Source organism: Cyprinodon variegatus, unplaced genomic scaffold (genome assembly GCF_000732505.1).
Source record: "Cyprinodon variegatus isolate N-32 unplaced genomic scaffold, C_variegatus-1.0 Scaffold447, whole genome shotgun sequence".
Classification (NCBI taxonomy): domain Eukaryota; kingdom Metazoa; phylum Chordata; class Actinopteri; order Cyprinodontiformes; family Cyprinodontidae; genus Cyprinodon; species Cyprinodon variegatus.
The window spans coordinates 507,890-523,785 of NW_015150900.1; the positions used below are offsets into that span (position 1 = coordinate 507,890).

The 15,896-nt window shown below is 36.2% G+C and overlaps 2 protein-coding genes across 2 annotated transcripts; one reads left to right on the forward strand and one right to left on the reverse strand.

Annotated features, from left to right (window-relative positions):
- Positions 1–2,961: 2,961 nt before the first annotated feature.
- mrpl10 (mitochondrial ribosomal protein L10) lies at positions 2,962–7,377 on the reverse strand. The gene is made up of 4 exons (XM_015389075.1): positions 7,013–7,377; positions 5,439–5,603; positions 4,927–5,071; positions 2,962–3,530 (listed from the first exon to the last, which is right to left on the reverse strand). Exons 2-4 carry the CDS (start codon positions 5,541–5,543, stop codon positions 3,292–3,294), a joined length of 489 nt encoding a protein of 162 aa, XP_015244561.1. The 5' UTR covers positions 5,544–5,603; positions 7,013–7,377; the 3' UTR covers positions 2,962–3,291.
- Positions 7,378–8,911: 1,534 nt separating this feature from the next.
- On the forward strand, positions 8,912–15,406 carry pnpo (pyridoxamine 5'-phosphate oxidase). Its single transcript, XM_015389090.1, has 7 exons — positions 8,912–9,124; positions 11,427–11,551; positions 11,640–11,739; positions 12,472–12,525; positions 12,611–12,739; positions 12,820–12,890; positions 14,762–15,406. The coding sequence occupies exons 1-7, from the start codon at positions 8,936–8,938 to the stop codon at positions 14,922–14,924; spliced, it is 831 nt and encodes a 276-aa protein (XP_015244576.1). The 5' UTR covers positions 8,912–8,935; the 3' UTR covers positions 14,925–15,406.
- The last annotated feature ends 490 nt before the right edge of the window (positions 15,407–15,896 follow it).

Here is a 15,896-nt window from a genome sequence, read left to right on the forward strand (position 1 = left end):
CTACTATGAGAAAAAGCAGAGAGAGCAGAACGTTAGAGATTGAACTAACAAAATCTGCAGATTGGGAGAATAGAAATAGAATGAAGCAGAAGGATGAAATATCCATAAAAGAAAAAAGAAAACTGATTGTCCAAGTTCGGCAAAAATTAAATATAACACTTAAACCATGAGGATAAAAATTCTAACAAATCAATCTTATTTTATGGCCTACATATGCCGATCACTTCTGACTTAAAAGTCGTCCAAAATGAGCCCCATAAAGAGTGATGTATTCAAACCTATTCATGGAAAACTGTGGAAACTTTGGAAAGGTAGAGAAAGATGCTCAAGCAAAATGGAAAACCACAGCCTTGGAAAAACTGTAAACCTCAGAGCAAATGTAACAGGGATTTCAAAAGGGTTTCGGTTCTAGGCCAGATTTATTAGAGCCACCAGGATGGGGCCAATGTTTTTTTGTTTTATGTTTTTTTCATGGTCACTAAAAAGAGAAAGAAAAAAACTAACAGAATAGAGCACTGGTGCATTGCTTGAAATAAAGTGAGCCAAAAAGCCAATTGCAACCATGAACATCTAAGATTTAGTAGATAAAAACTTGAGTCTGTCTGAATATGACAGAAGCTAAAAGTAGAGCAACTTCAATTTTATATTATTATATAAATGAAACCAAGAAAAGAAAAGTAATTGGTCAAAGCGACTTATCAGTTATAGTTTCTGTGTCAGCACATATCATATTTAGACACTTATTCAGCATAATGTCTTTAGTACAGGGGCAGTAAAAGGGACCAGGACCCTAACTGGCCGCTGTTGGCCCCGGTCTAGAACCACCCATGGGGTTAGAGTATGTTTTAATTCACAGAGACATGATTTACAACTGTCACATTGTTTGTGTTAAGCCACCCTCTGCTAAACCAAAAATATTGGCAGATTTTCTTACCTGCATGAGAAAAAAAAATGCTGCTGAGTGTATAAATGTCTTCTTTACTGATGAAAATAGCTTCTCTTAAATTGGCTCCCAGAGTCTGGATTAAGACTGAGGAGAAAGAAAATCTAAGCTTCCCGAGGTCTAGCGTGATCTTTCCTGTTTTTTCCTCATTAAGGTACCATGTTGTCTGCTGGGGTGGGTTCACTGCATTTAATCAGGTCCAGTAAAGTCAGAGCAGCCGTTTACCAGGACATTTTAGGGCATTTCATACGTTCCTCAGCTGACAAGTTAATGTGGATTTTTTTTAAAAAAAATTTTTTGGATATGACCAAACACCTGACTGAACCCCACTAACAATATCTGGCTGTACTATTGGATTTTCTGTCCCAAATGTTTGTTCACACTATGCAGATTTTAAGAACTCGCATCACATGACCTGGTGCATGTTGGGATCTAATCTGAAAAGAGCATTTCTGTATCTACTCCTTTTTCCAAATAGCAAACAATGCTAAATAGACAAAAGGTTTAATTAAATATTTCGTACTTTTGTCATTCTGATGTTGGATGTTACATTTCTAACCAATGTTATCTACTTTGATAGGCCCAACGAGCTACTTCCAGACCTCTGATTTATATATGTGAATTTCAAGTTTTGAAATAAATGTCAAAACATGACATTTTTTCAGCTGTACCTGTGTTTAAAAAAAAAAAAGCAGCCTTGACCAAGCTAGAATTCTGTTTTTTAAATAAACTAAATGTTGGGTTTCCTTTACCTATAAAGAATAGTTGTTAAAGCTAAGAGAGTTAATTGCTTAAAAAAAATCTAATTATGCAGGTAATCTAGAGAATTTTAGTTACTTTGACATCAACTTATCAATTTGAAAATTCCTAATTTTAATTAGATTACTTAGTAAAGAGAAGGGATCCATATCCTAGTTTGCTTAATTTGAACTGATTGTTCAGGTTTTATTGTTCATTTCAAACTCAGCTGGCAAACAGTTTGTATTCAGTCAGTCTAATTGGGTCCTGCTGCAGGATGGGACCCTGTTATCTGACTGGACAAAGTTTCTATCACTGTGAAATTCAGATGGGAAATTAACCAGTTTTATTGATTAATAATTTTTTTTGTTTATAAAGATTTTGTTTTTGGGAAATCTCTTTTTTTTGTTTGTTTGTTTTTTTCCCACCAATGCACTCCTTGGGCTTCCATGGCTCAAAGTAACATGAGTTCAACACTTTTTGTTCTTAGTTGTTTTCTCATAGTTGATAAACTGACTCACTGTGTTACCGCTAGCTGCTAACATTTACCGTTTTCCACTGTTTGTGGTTATGGTTATTTCACGAGCAAGTTTTACAGATTGAACTTTGTTTAATTATTAAATTAAGGTCACTTCCTGGAGGGAATGGCTGAAATTAAAGCAATATTTGTCATTTTTCTTATGAAACTTAAGAAAATATAAATGTATTGGAATTGTTAAGGGGGAAGAAAATCTTAGGTCCAGCTTTAAGCCATATTGCCCAGTCCCACTGTTAATCCCATCTCCTCACAGGTGTGCAGATTATAAAGTTATGATGCACTACAACCCATGACTTCAAACTTGTTTCATGTTGAAGCAGTTATATTTTAAACATAAAGTTATTCATATTTCTGTTATCTTTATACTCAATCATGTATTTATTGAATTAAAAAAAATGTTAATATTTGAGCAGCTCTATTTCCAGCAGGAAACTAATTACCACGTATTTGCTGCAAACCTATTCAAGCACTATACTCAGTAAAGTTTGGTTCTCCACTCGTTCTCATTTTACAGTATGTTTTTTGCAGTGTAAATAAAAACTGGATTATTTCACTTTAGTTTATGAAAATATTTTTTTCCCCCTAAAAGCTACCAAGTTCTAGAGTGATTACTGATACAAACATACGCAAACAATCACACTGATCAGGATTAATATGCTTTAGTTTATTTTGGTTAAAGCAGTTTATCTGAATAACGCTACTAATGTTTTTTTTTTATCAATTCTCCATCCGGTCGAAAGCATTTGTAATGCATGTTACCACTAAATCCCACCTTTCTGGATGAGTAAAAATGTTATGTAGTGACAATTACAAAGCAGTTGAATGTAAGAAAAAATAAATAAATGACAAGTTGAGTAAACATATTTTATTTATATACAGAAACCCTAAAATTAGGGCTTATATTGACATTTCTGAAGTGCTGTCCTTTCATTAATCCCATCATGAGGTTGAAAACCTCAAACAGCATCGTCACGTCAAAGTCTGGTACCAAGCTGCTTCCGTTTCTGTTCAACCTCATTCAAACCGGCTGTTGAACCGCACAACAAAAGTCCACAGATTTTCTATTGAAGCTCTATGTGGCTTCCTCTGCTTTTGGAACTACCTCCGCGTCTTTGTCTGGGCTCTGCTGTTTGATATACTGCTGCAGCAGGGCGGAGAGATGGGCCGGGTGTCGCTGCAGCATTGAGGCAGTGCGGGAGGTCAGCATCGTGAAACCGCTGACGAGCTCGCCTTGAACGATAGTCATTGAGGGCAGTTTGGAGTAGCTCACTACGCCCTGGGCACTAAGCAGTGTGTTATCGATGCAGGCGCCTGTGGAGAGTAGAGAGCAGAACACACATGTGGTTTAGAAAACACACAGTAGCTAAAATTATCGGCAATGAGATTTTAGGTATTATAAAAAATCTGCACTTTTAGACATGAAAAACCAAAGGAAGCAGAAACAAATCAGATTAGCATGTGGGAAACCTACTCCAGAAATTGTGACTGGAAGAAGAGTAATACTTCTTGGATTTACCTGAACCGGTACTAAAAATAAAAAAAAAAACTGAATATGGAGTCTGCTACTTGCCAGTTTACAATCCTCTGCGGTTCAGTTTTTCTGTTGTATGTGATCTTAATTGCAAAATAAAAGCGAATATTCAACCCCAGTTGGTGTTTCCCTGCAGACATTCAAGTATATTAATAAAATAAGTTTTGTTTTAGGGATTTAAACCAGTAATCTCAAAGGTGTTTATGTTTTAACGGTACAAATTCAAACAGGAACTCTAATCTTATAGTTTAAAAATACATCATTATCATGAAAAGAATTTTGAAATTACGGTCACAATGATGGAATAAGATTAAGGATGTTTGAAACCCTACTCAATATTTATGTTTTTATCTGCTTTTTTCCAGCAGAGCACTGATAAATAAAAAAAGTATATATTTTTTTACAGTAAATATACATGAGTAGTTGTAAATGTTACAGTAAACAAGGTGCTGCAGGCTGGGTTACGCTTGATCTGTAGAACACAGCCTATGCAGCCTTTATACTCCATGGAGCTCCCCTCTCTCGTACCTAATATTCTGGCCGCTTTTAAGGCACAGACCACAAGTTTACACCACACAATATGTAGAAGTAGAAAACACAATTATTGACCACATTTTCATAGTCTTTTTAGGTCATCTAAGAGAGATAGTCTTTTTTAAAGAGTTTTCTTTATAATCTGTTTATATTTATGGGCAAAATATAAGACCTATATAGATGTTTATAGTTGCAAAACTTCGCCAATAGGAGCTGCAATGTCACAGGGTTCCACAATACTTGGGCGCCTGAAATGTATTGTTTTGATAATAATTACACTTGTTGTATTAAATTATTTCTGTTTCTGTCAAGAACACATAAAAAACTGTAAAAAAAAATAAAAAATAAATAAATGTTTTATTAAATTAAAATCTGGCAGATAGTGCCACTGTCAAAATTGGTTGAAGTTGTTTTAAAAAATGTTCAAAACACTGTTCTATAGATGAAGCTAACATAAACCAGGCTTAAATTTTCACTTTACAAAGTAAATCATGATTATACTATTACAATATATAGCAAAGCCTCATTTGAAATTGATCATCTCCCCTGCTTCTCCGTTTCTTTCAGGTAATGTCGTATTTTGGATGCTTATAACAATTCAGTAGAACAGAGCTTCTTCATGGAGGCAGGTAGTAAACATACCCAAAAGCGTCATCTGTGGGCTCGCCCTTAGAGCCGACAGCATCTCCTTCACCTTTGGCTCTTTGCTAACGAAGAGAACTGTGGGGCCGATGAACAGAGGAGCCATGTTGCTGTAAACAGAGTTAATCAGGAATGACCGCGTCACCTGGGGGGGAAAAAAAGACAGAAAACAGAAAAGTTGGATAAGATCTTAAACAATAGTCTAATCCATTTAAATATTAATATTTATCACTAAAAGAGAAGCACTGATCATGCTTGTTAAACTTATAGTTTTGTCTCTATAATCTATCTGCCGGTTTTATTTAAATACCAAAAAATAAAGACTAAGAATAAAGGCTCAGATTTATGTTACAAGTTTATTGATCTGGATAGCAGTTCATAACAATAAAGGACTGCATAAATTATTAACACTGAAGATCAAACATGAGTTTGTGACACTTTTTCAGTATAACCTCTACATCATAATGAACATGAAGTGTAGTTTTAATGATAATAAAGAAGATCCCCTTTACCTGGTTTGGGAAGAACTTGATTCTAATGCCGTGTTTGAAAAGCCGATGTTTAAGAACCAACATGTCTTCAGCACTGCTGGCGTTTCTCTGAACCACAGCGATCATTCTGCACTCCTCAAATACTTTGTTCAAGTCCTTCTTCAAGAGTAAAGCAAACCCATTTTCCTGATGGAAACAAAGAGAAGAGCTTGAGCTGCAGAAAACTGCAAATATATCATCATAAAACCGGTAAAATGTAGCAATGACATCTACATGTGACTTGATTTACTTCTGTTTACATTATTTTAAACACAATAGAACACAAACATCAAAGAATACAGAGCAACACATGTAAAAGCAATGATCTAAAGTACCTTAGTTTATTGAGTTACACAGGTGATTAAGCAAAATCAACTGTTTATTAAAAAATGCAGTTTCCGGATTTGGATAATTTTGAAGAACAAACACAGATGAAACACACTGTGAACATGTTTTATTTGTTTTGTTTTGTTTTTTTATTCTAAAAAGGCTCATAGAATGATTATATAGGGTACTTGGTGCTGGTCCTTAAGGTCTCTGAATAGGGCGTGTAACATTGGTTGGGCTGAAAATGGCATACTTGCTGTTCTATGAGCCCTAATGTAAGCCTCGTTATAAGCCCTATAATGAAACGACAAGTTTTCTTCCTTTTATGGTATGCTCATGAATATTTAGATGAGCTGTGTGCTTAATGGTTTGTTTAAAACGAGCGAAGCTGCTGAGCAAAGACGCATCATAGCAACAAGCACTCACTCACTGAAACATCAAATTGTTGATATGGTAGGGTGACCAGATGTCCGCTTTTTCCCGGACATGTCCTACTTTTCATACCTAAAAAAATGTCGGAGGAGAATTTTAAAATCATCCGAGATTTTGGTCGACTACAGTGCAACCCACCCAAAAAACCCCAAACCCCACACAGGGGGCGTGACAAAAGTAAAAGCCAGAACCATATAAGGCAACATCCTTCAATTGCTTGTAGCTTCATATTTTTGGGCTATTAGCATTTTCACTATTTAATCAGGTGAGATAATGATAATAATTATGACGCCGGAATTAACCCCAGTGTCTCATCTAAAAATAGCCAACTTCCAGGTGTGTGACAGAAAAACTTTTTTTAATTATTACATTCTAAGTCTTCATGTTGTACATTCTAATGATTTCTCAGTTTTAGAATAGTGTAAGATTGATGGAAGAGGAGAGGGTTATCAGCCAGACACACCTGGATCAACCAGCAAAAACAGGAAACATAAATAAAGATAACATTTAAAAATCAGTTAACTTATTTTTATTTTTTCCATCTTCCGTACTAATTTTATCTAGATGAGATGTAATTATTTTTTATCTATGAGCCTGAAATGTCCCTATATTTAATAACAGGAATCTGGACACCTTAGTCCAAATGAAATGTGTTGACATACATGTTCTGATATCTTCCCTATCATAAGCTACCTAATGCCAGTTAGGAAAAACACTTGTGCTATGTCATTATAATTAAGTATCTATTTAGCATCAATTCAGCTCCAATAAAAGGAAAGTTAATAACGGGGTCTCACCTCCTGAACCTGCTTGTTTTGGGACGGATAGACTCCCGGTGGAACAACTCTAGCTGGAGGAATGTACTCCGTTACGGCCAGAAGCTTCTGTTTGAGGATATGAAGGGGTTTCCTGTGACGGGTCACTGCTTTGGAGCCGTGACGGACACTTTGAACCAGCGGCAGCCATCCTGAAAGCCACAGAGTCAGTCAGAATTTGCTGCTACAACTGAAGCTGCAAAGTTAGCATCGGCTAGCAACGCAGAAAATCATCCAGTTCAATGGAAAGTTGGCAGACTATGACAATAACAGACATTTGTATAAACAGAAAACTACATTTACAACATTTTAAAGACTTAAATATGACTTCGAAACAAAACGAAGATGTTCTTTTTACCCTGGTTTCGTAGTAACGGTACACACAAGGTCGCGGCCATGTTGAACAGGAAGTACGTCATTCAAAGGGGAGAGTGGAACTAATGCTGCGTTCACTTACACGCCAATGAAAAGTATTATATACAACTAAACCAGTTAAAACTACTTTATTTTATCAGCCACTCCTTTTAAATGTTTTAAATGTTAAAGTTTACATGATGCAAGGAACTGTATCGTTGCTGAATGGATCTGTCTCTGTTAATTGTTGATTTTAAAACCTACATATGTTTTATGTAGTCATACCTTTGGATGTTGCTTGTGTATGCTTCCATTGGTTTTAATGTAAGTGCATGTTTATTTGTTTATTTCCTTTGCATTGCACAATTTAAGTTGGTCTGTATATGAAAGTTATTTTCTCTCTCTTTTTTTGTGGATATTCTTACTTGAGTTTGTAAATTATTGTTCTGTTCAATAAAGTTTTGGGGGGTGGAAATACCTTTTAAATGTTTTTCTTTTTGAGGGGGGTTAACATTAAAAACCTTTCTTTACATTTAAATGTTAACTTTAAGTAATATGCGTGCAACTATATTAGCTACTGTACACAAATAACTTATTATTCAGATTTTACTTTGTGGCTATTTGTTAAACTAAACTTTAAAATGAGTTGTATTCTCCAGACACTATTTGACTTCTCAGAATCAGAATCAGACATACTTTAATAATCCCAGAGGGAAATTACAGAGGTGTTAGAAAATATGTGTTTCTTCCCCTCAGGTCAAGCGAAATAAAATGGGGGCAGATGTTGTTTCAATGCCCCACCCCCCCTCAGAAAATCTTTTTGTTGATACTGATACAGATTATTACATCCACCAAGGAGGTTTTTAGGATGGTTTTAGTGTGTGTGTGTTTATCTATCTGTGTACAAGATAACTTGAAAAGTTATGGAGAGATCTTAATGTCTTTTTTTTTGTTTTTTGTTTTTTTAATTTTTTTTAAGAGGTGTCCCTCATGCCAAGGAACAATCCATAAAATGTTGGTGATGATCCAGATCATGTATTTTTTTTAAGATTCTGAGATTCTGAAAGTAAAAAAAAAAAAAACATCTTAAGCAGAAGCATCAAGACAACTTTGCAAAAAAAAACACACACTTTTACTTAAACACTCACACTTTAACAAGAACATGCAAACTCTTTGTAGAGGAATCGAACCTAGAACCCACTTGCTGCCAGGCGAAAGTGCAACGAACAGCGCCATCACGCGGTCTCTGACTCCAAAGCCAGGCACAGCAAAAAAAAAAAAAAAGAGCTTTGCAAGAGCCTCCAAGAAAACCCACGTTATTTGAACGCCTCATAACGTAATGACGTATGTTTTCATTGCCTTCAGTTAATTCCATTAATTTTCAACATTTTAAGTCTTTTCTTGATTAATTCGGAGTAAATGTATATTGTTTTTCAGATTAACATTATTTTTACAAGATGAAAATATTATTTTTTTTGCGGAAGCAAAAACCCAAATGTTTTCATAATCCTTTACGTAAAGGTACGTTGCGTCATAGTCAGTGTGGTCAGAATGAGGCGCATACTCAGTGCGAGTTTATTAAGACATTTTAGCTTGTTTGGTAGAATTCCTCTCTGTCGAATCGGCCCGACTGTGCAGAAACGGAGCCCTTTTTACCTTAATTTCTGTAATAAAACGACCAGTAACGGCGGCGACATGGACCTGAGTAACATGAGGAAGAAATACAAAGGAGATGAAGAGGTGAGTTGCATTCAAAGCAGAGGAGGTCAGTGGTGTTGGGCAATTAAAGCAGCAGTCCGGAGGTGTAAGGTCATGCAGCAGTATTTATTCTACACATGGATACTTAGACCTTGAGCTATGCCCTCTTACATCTATTTTATTAAGCATTAAATGAGCTGAGGGGAAGCAAAGTGGAAATAAGTAGTGTGGTGTACATGATGCATGGTTCATTATGGAAAATATAGACCTAAGTGAAATGATATGGAGTGTTTTGGCTGCAAGAAAAACTACAAAGTGAGATTTAATATTGATCAAAGAGCAACAAAGTGGTGCATGCAAAATATTTATAGTTTGAATAATAATTTTAAATCCTCTCACACAGTTTTAAATGTGAAGCTGAATGCTGAAATCCAGTAGGTCTGTCAAATCATTAGACGAAAAAAATGCATCAATCAGCCACTATTCTTATAGAGGGACCTGGATTAAGATTTTATACAGAAAATGATTCAGAAAACAATTTCTGGGCATTTCTTCCACATCACTCTGCACATGAAAGAATGTAGTTCATGTCAAACTGGGTTTTATTTATTTATTTTTTTCTTTTAGACCAACTTGCTAAAATGTTTATATATAGGTTATAATTTTTAGAATTTGTTTCTGTAAATAGCAGTATAGAACACAGACCTTAACTTTGCGATTTCCAAGCCATAACAATACTGATGAATCCAGCAAAGATTGGACATTCAAACTAATTTAATTGCTGCAGTATTTCTAAACCAGGCAGACGAAAAATGGGATTAGAGAAGTTGGAAGACATACATCAAAGGTCACCTGGCTGGGACATGAAGCTTTGACTGCTGTAATGAGGACTAAGCCCCTGATCATCAGAATAATAATTTAACCTTATTGATCTCTGTGAGATAGACTAGCCAAGTGGATGAAGAAGGCAGTAGGCAGATGTCCATTGTAGCGGGTGGTTTATTTACATTGCAAAAAGAAAAGGTGCAAAAAAAAATATATATATATATTTACAAAAGAAATTTCCCAAAGAAATAACTCAGAGGTTTAACATGGCTCCACAGAAAATTAACTGAACTTAAATCAACCATAATTAACATCAAGTGAACACAGCTACACTGACCTGGTTCTTTCTTCTCTCTTCTGAACCTCACAATTGTCTGAAAGACAGGTAAGGTAAGTTCACCAAAATAAAACACGAAAGTTAAATAATCAAACAAAACCTAGAAAAGTTATTACCTGATTTAAACGAAGATGTTATAAATAATCTGTAAAAATGCAAACATAAACAATCCCGGGATAGTATATGAATGCGAACTACAGAATAAAGAGATGGTTAAATTAAGCTAACAAGAAAATAACAAATGAATAAACTGGGATAAATGGTGGTCTCAAACACTTTGTCACAATCTCACATTGAAGAAATTTACCTCTGAATTTACCAATCTCCTTGGAGAGCAGTGGGTTGCCATCGTTCAGTGCTCAGGGAGCAATCGGGGATTAAGGGTCTTGCTCAGAGACCCAGAGTGGCAGTCTGTGGGAGTGGGGCTCAAACTCAGAACCTCAGGATTCCAAGCTCTATGCCCTAACCACTAGGCCGCCACTCCCCTTACAGATCCCATCATGGTTTGCGTGCTGTACTCCTGAGCCACCACTGCACCCCAGCCTTCCTGTTATCTGTTTAAAATTTTGTTCTCTTTAAATGGTACACTTAAAGAGAACAAGGCATTTTTTTTTTCTAGACTTAGAATCAGCTTTGCTCCGTTATCAGCACAGCAGACGGTGCAGTGGAGCGACTGCTGGTCAGTGGTTGCAGTGGAGGTAGGACCAAAAAACAGTCCTTCTAGGGTTACATTAAAACAACTTTTCTAAAAGCCAACTACAAACCTCTTAAAAGCATTCCCACGTCACCCTTTGTCAACATTATTATCACTATCTTAAATTCTGCTGCATCCTACACCAAAAAGAGTGATGCATTTATGAAGCAATAACTTATGGATTTGATGCTGTGACCAGTAATCGGCAGATACTGATTTTTGTGATTGGTGCTCAGCTCTCAAAATCCTGACTGGTACTTTTCTAGTTTTTTCTGACCTCATCTCTAATTTTTGTAGGTGGTATGACCCAGTAGGGCTTCCATACAGTCCCGCCACAGTAGGGGGGAAAATAATTTTAGACATTCTAATTGGCTGATTACTACTCGAGGCTTATCAAATAATAGAAAATCTGATTTTCTTTGTACAGCTGTGCAACATTCTCTAAAATTTCCTCTTTTCTGAATTATTTTGTGTGTTTCTTTATGCAGTGCTTTGAGGAGAGTCAGCTTGTGTCTTTGGATCCCATCAAGGAATTTGGGAACTGGTTCGATAAAGCAACAAAGTGTCCTGAAATAGGAGAGGCCAATGCTATGTGCATAGCCACAGCCTCCAAGTAGGTAACCCTGTCATCTCCCAGCAGGTTTAAATCAATACATCATTGTTGAGTTTGTCATGGTGTCCCATCACCTCTGTCCAATCAGGGACGGACGTCCATCCGCTCGTATGGTCCTGCTGAAAGGTTACAGCCATGAAGGTTTCCGTTTCTTTACAAACTACGAGAGCAGGAAGGGTACTGAGCTGGTATGTCAGTTTATTTCTGCACATTTAATCTAAAACCTGTATGTTTTCTTTTGGTTTTACAGGACCTCTATGAGGTTTTATTCAACATTTTTCCATTCAAATTTACAGAACAAATATATTTGATGCATTAAAAAAATGTACTGATTTGCTTAAAATTGTAAAATGTAATGAATAATGGTTTAACTTCAGTTTTCCCACCTCTCTTTGGGGAATTACCCAGTTATATCTGAGTGATGATGATGTTCATAGCAGGTCAGATTAAAAACAGATTATATGAAGCAAAAGCCAATATGGTCTCTCTTTCTAGTTTCTTCTTATTTTATATTTCTTTACTATGATTTGTATTGGCTTTTATTTTTCTTTAGGTCATGTGCCTCACTCTTAAAATTAAAAGTAAATATTTATGCCCTTTTTTCTAATATTTCATGAACCAATATGTTGATTAGAACGAGACATCGCCTTCCTTTGTGCTGTTTGATATTTTTAGCTATTTTGTGTTTGAAAGTTTGCCTTCAAAGTTTGATTTTCACATCTATAAATCTAATTTAAATTTCAGTTTTTAAATTCACATTTTCACCGATATGATACTCTTTACTAAATTATCTGGAGCCATGTGGAGTTAAGTGGATGATTTGACCTATTGATTATTATTTCTTTTTATTGTTTGATCTCATTTGATGTTGATTTAATTTGGGAATTTTTTTAAAACTCTGATTTATTTTTCATTGGCAGGAGAGTAATCCATACGCATGTCTGGTGTTTTACTGGGAACCGCTTAACAGACAGGTAAAAGTTACTCTAAATTAAGTCCTGCCATTCATTCTGTTTCACTGTTTTTCTGTGGTCAGTTTAAGCAAAGGTTTTGTCCTAGATCCGTATCGAGGGCTCAGTAGAGAGGATCCCCTACCAGAGCTCCTGTGACTACTTCCACTCACGGCCGAAGAGCAGTCAAATCGGGGCCGTCGTGAGCCGACAGAGTACTCCAGTTCCTAACAGAGATGTGAGAGATGGAGGACTGCGCCGTTTACATTCGTGCATTTAGGCAAATATTTGTCGGCTGATTTTGAGCATTTCTTTCAGTACTTGAGGCAGAAAAATGCTGAACTGGAGGAGAAGTACAAGGACACAGAGGTGCCAATGCCTGACTACTGGTGAGAATATCTATTATTTCTAAATAATGTAACTCAGAACAGAATGAGTGATTCATTTAGTGCTCCAACTAATGATTATTTTGCAAATCGATTCATCTGTAAGTTTTTTTAGGTTAATTGATTAATAATCGGAAAGCTAAAGGCTTCTTAAAGAATATTTTTTATAAAATTGAACCAGGTGAAACTAAAACTTTTCCACTTTAGGAGTTCTGGTTAGAGCATATTGAACGACAATTTTTTTTTTTTGTTGTTTTTATCTTAAAGGCAAACTATGCAACATTTTTCAGGTAATTAATGTGTTCCATAACGTTTTGGATGATTAAATGAGTCATTTCAGGTCAAACAAAGGTTTTCTCGGCCGCTCTGGTGGTCTGTAGGGGAAATACCGTACTTGCAATTGCAGGAGCCCTCGGCCCGCACCCACAGGCTCAGAAGTCTCGTGCATCACGAGAGTCGGTCTTGCTTTACGGCGAGAACTGCTACATGCCCCCAGTGAAAGGCATGCTCGTTGCTAGCGCAGTGGCGATATTTGTGCAGTTATCATGTCGGAACCAGCGAGAAAACAGCGAAAGCCCATGTCGGAGCAGGCAAGAAAGAGGAAAAGGGCTCTGGACAGAGAGAGGAGTCGTATACGGGTGAACATCGGGCAAGCTTTTTCCGAATCGCGAGAGCTAAAAGAAACTTTTACTTTCACCCTCTGGGGGGAGCCTCGCTGGAAAATCAACAGCGGTTGCATAGTATACCTTTAAATACAAAATGTTTATATATTTTTTTATTTTTACAATTTAGATAGTATTACTGCTCTAAGTGGTTTGCCATGGCAGCTTTAGGCATGTTTTAGAATCTCTATACTCCAATTCATGATTTTTTATTTTTATAAAAACCCTGTACCCGCTCCTGAGAGGGAACCTCTTTTAAACGAGTGCGAGAGCGTGCAGGAGCCCATATCTCCTCATGCATGCTCTGTTTAAAAGTTGAAATTCTCATATTTCATACAAGCTTACTGTGTCCGAGCATCCACCCTAACCCCTTAATCCCTCAATCACTATATAGAACAGGGACTATATAGTGAACTCCCCGTTGGTCACGTAAATCGTCCTCATCGACTGCATCCACTCCTCTATCTTTGTAATTAGTCGCAGCTGTCAGGTAGCGACAGCAAATCCCATAATGCTTTGCGAGGAGAGCTCTCTACGCAAAGCATTCTGGGATATATCAGCCTCTTCTGAGGTCTTTCTTTGCTTCTTATACACTTAGTAGACACTTTTTCTCTTACGACCCTCGGCCATTTTCAAAGAACCACACATATATGCCTGAAAGTGCACATGCACAAAAAAATAGCTAACTGGGGACGAGCACGTAGGACGGCCTTATGTAAACATATTACCAGAAAGATTGACAATTAGGAGTACCACTTATTTAGATGATCCATCCAGAAATATTATTAATTATTATTAATAATAATTATTATTATTAATAATTTAAAAATCTACAGATTATTAAATTTGTAGAATTAATTATTACAATAATCGATTAATCTGATTAATATTTTAAGCCCTTCATTAATTTATATATCCCTGCATGAAGAGCTAAGATGAGCTGTAATTGTAAAAATAAGAGGTTATATAAAATACAGCAGGGGACTGAATATTGTTTTGTGTTAACTAGAAACATCAATAATAAACAGTGGAGTTTGTGGCTGTAATGTAACAAAATGTTAAAAAGTTCATAAGGTATGAACAGATTTTTCAAGGCACTTTTCTTTTTAAGTAACTTTGCAAATGCTTAATCTATCTACAAGAAAGTATATCAGCTCGATCAAGTTTTTTTTTTTTTTCTCATCACTTTCCAAATTTCCTGTGATCTTTCAGGGGTGGCTACATGGTCAAGCCTCACTTGATTGAATTCTGGCAGGGTCAGACCAACAGACTCCACGACCGCATCGTTTTCACCAAGTTGAAGGACGGAGAGAAGCTGGGGGAGTTCCAGCACGAAGCCGAGGGTGGCTGGGTGTACCAGAGACTCTCTCCATGAGAACTCCCTCCACAGATTTTCCATCCAGAACATCACGAACTTAAGAAGTAGCCAACGAGTAAAATAGCTTTTTGGAAAACCATTTGATGTTTGTTAAATCTGTGTCAAATGTGCCTGTAGTCTCTGACAGGAACCATCTGAATACTGTGTGTTGAAGCAACCTGACTGCACTGTGCAAACCCAAACTATATACATCATATAAAGAGTCAGAGCTTGTCTTTGCAAAAATATTCCAACCATTCAGTATATTTCTCCCATTTTAAATGTTATATTTTGGGCGCTTCGATTAGGGAGGGGCCTAATGAAGTGCATAACTGCTGTAAAGAAAAATATGAGAGATATGCATATGTATGCAGCCCTTTCTGAAGGCAAGGCAAGTTTACATAGAAAATTTCAGTTGAAAGGTAATTTAAGACAACCATCCACACAGTCACCATTTTTTCCAGCTGGGATGATGTATTAATGGTGATGTGCAAAGATGAAGTTTTGCGTTTGGCATCTAAGTTTAATTACGGTACTATAATCATTGTGTTAGTCTAACACATCAACTCCTAAATAAAACATATTGTTGACACAATGTGAAAATAGTGAAATAGTATAAATTGTGCGAGTTTAATCTAAAGGCTCTGTATGTGATGTCACCTTATGTGTGTCTTAAATAATTTTTAAATAGGAGCAGAGGTGGTTTGAGGAAGATTGCTGAATTGAGTTTAATGTTTTTCCTGGGAGTACTTGGAAAGGTAATTAGTAAAAAAGGCATTTATAATAGTTATCAAGAAAACTTTTCATGCAATTTTTTTCCAGTTGCAATAAATATTCAAGTTGAAGTTGACGTTCAAGAAACTTCATGAATGATATTGATGTCATAGCCATTTATTTAGCATTTACACTTTATGATATTAAGCATTTTACCTCTGCTTCTTACCAGGGACTGTCATAAAATCCCTTCAGAAATTAATTTTAATGAAAATG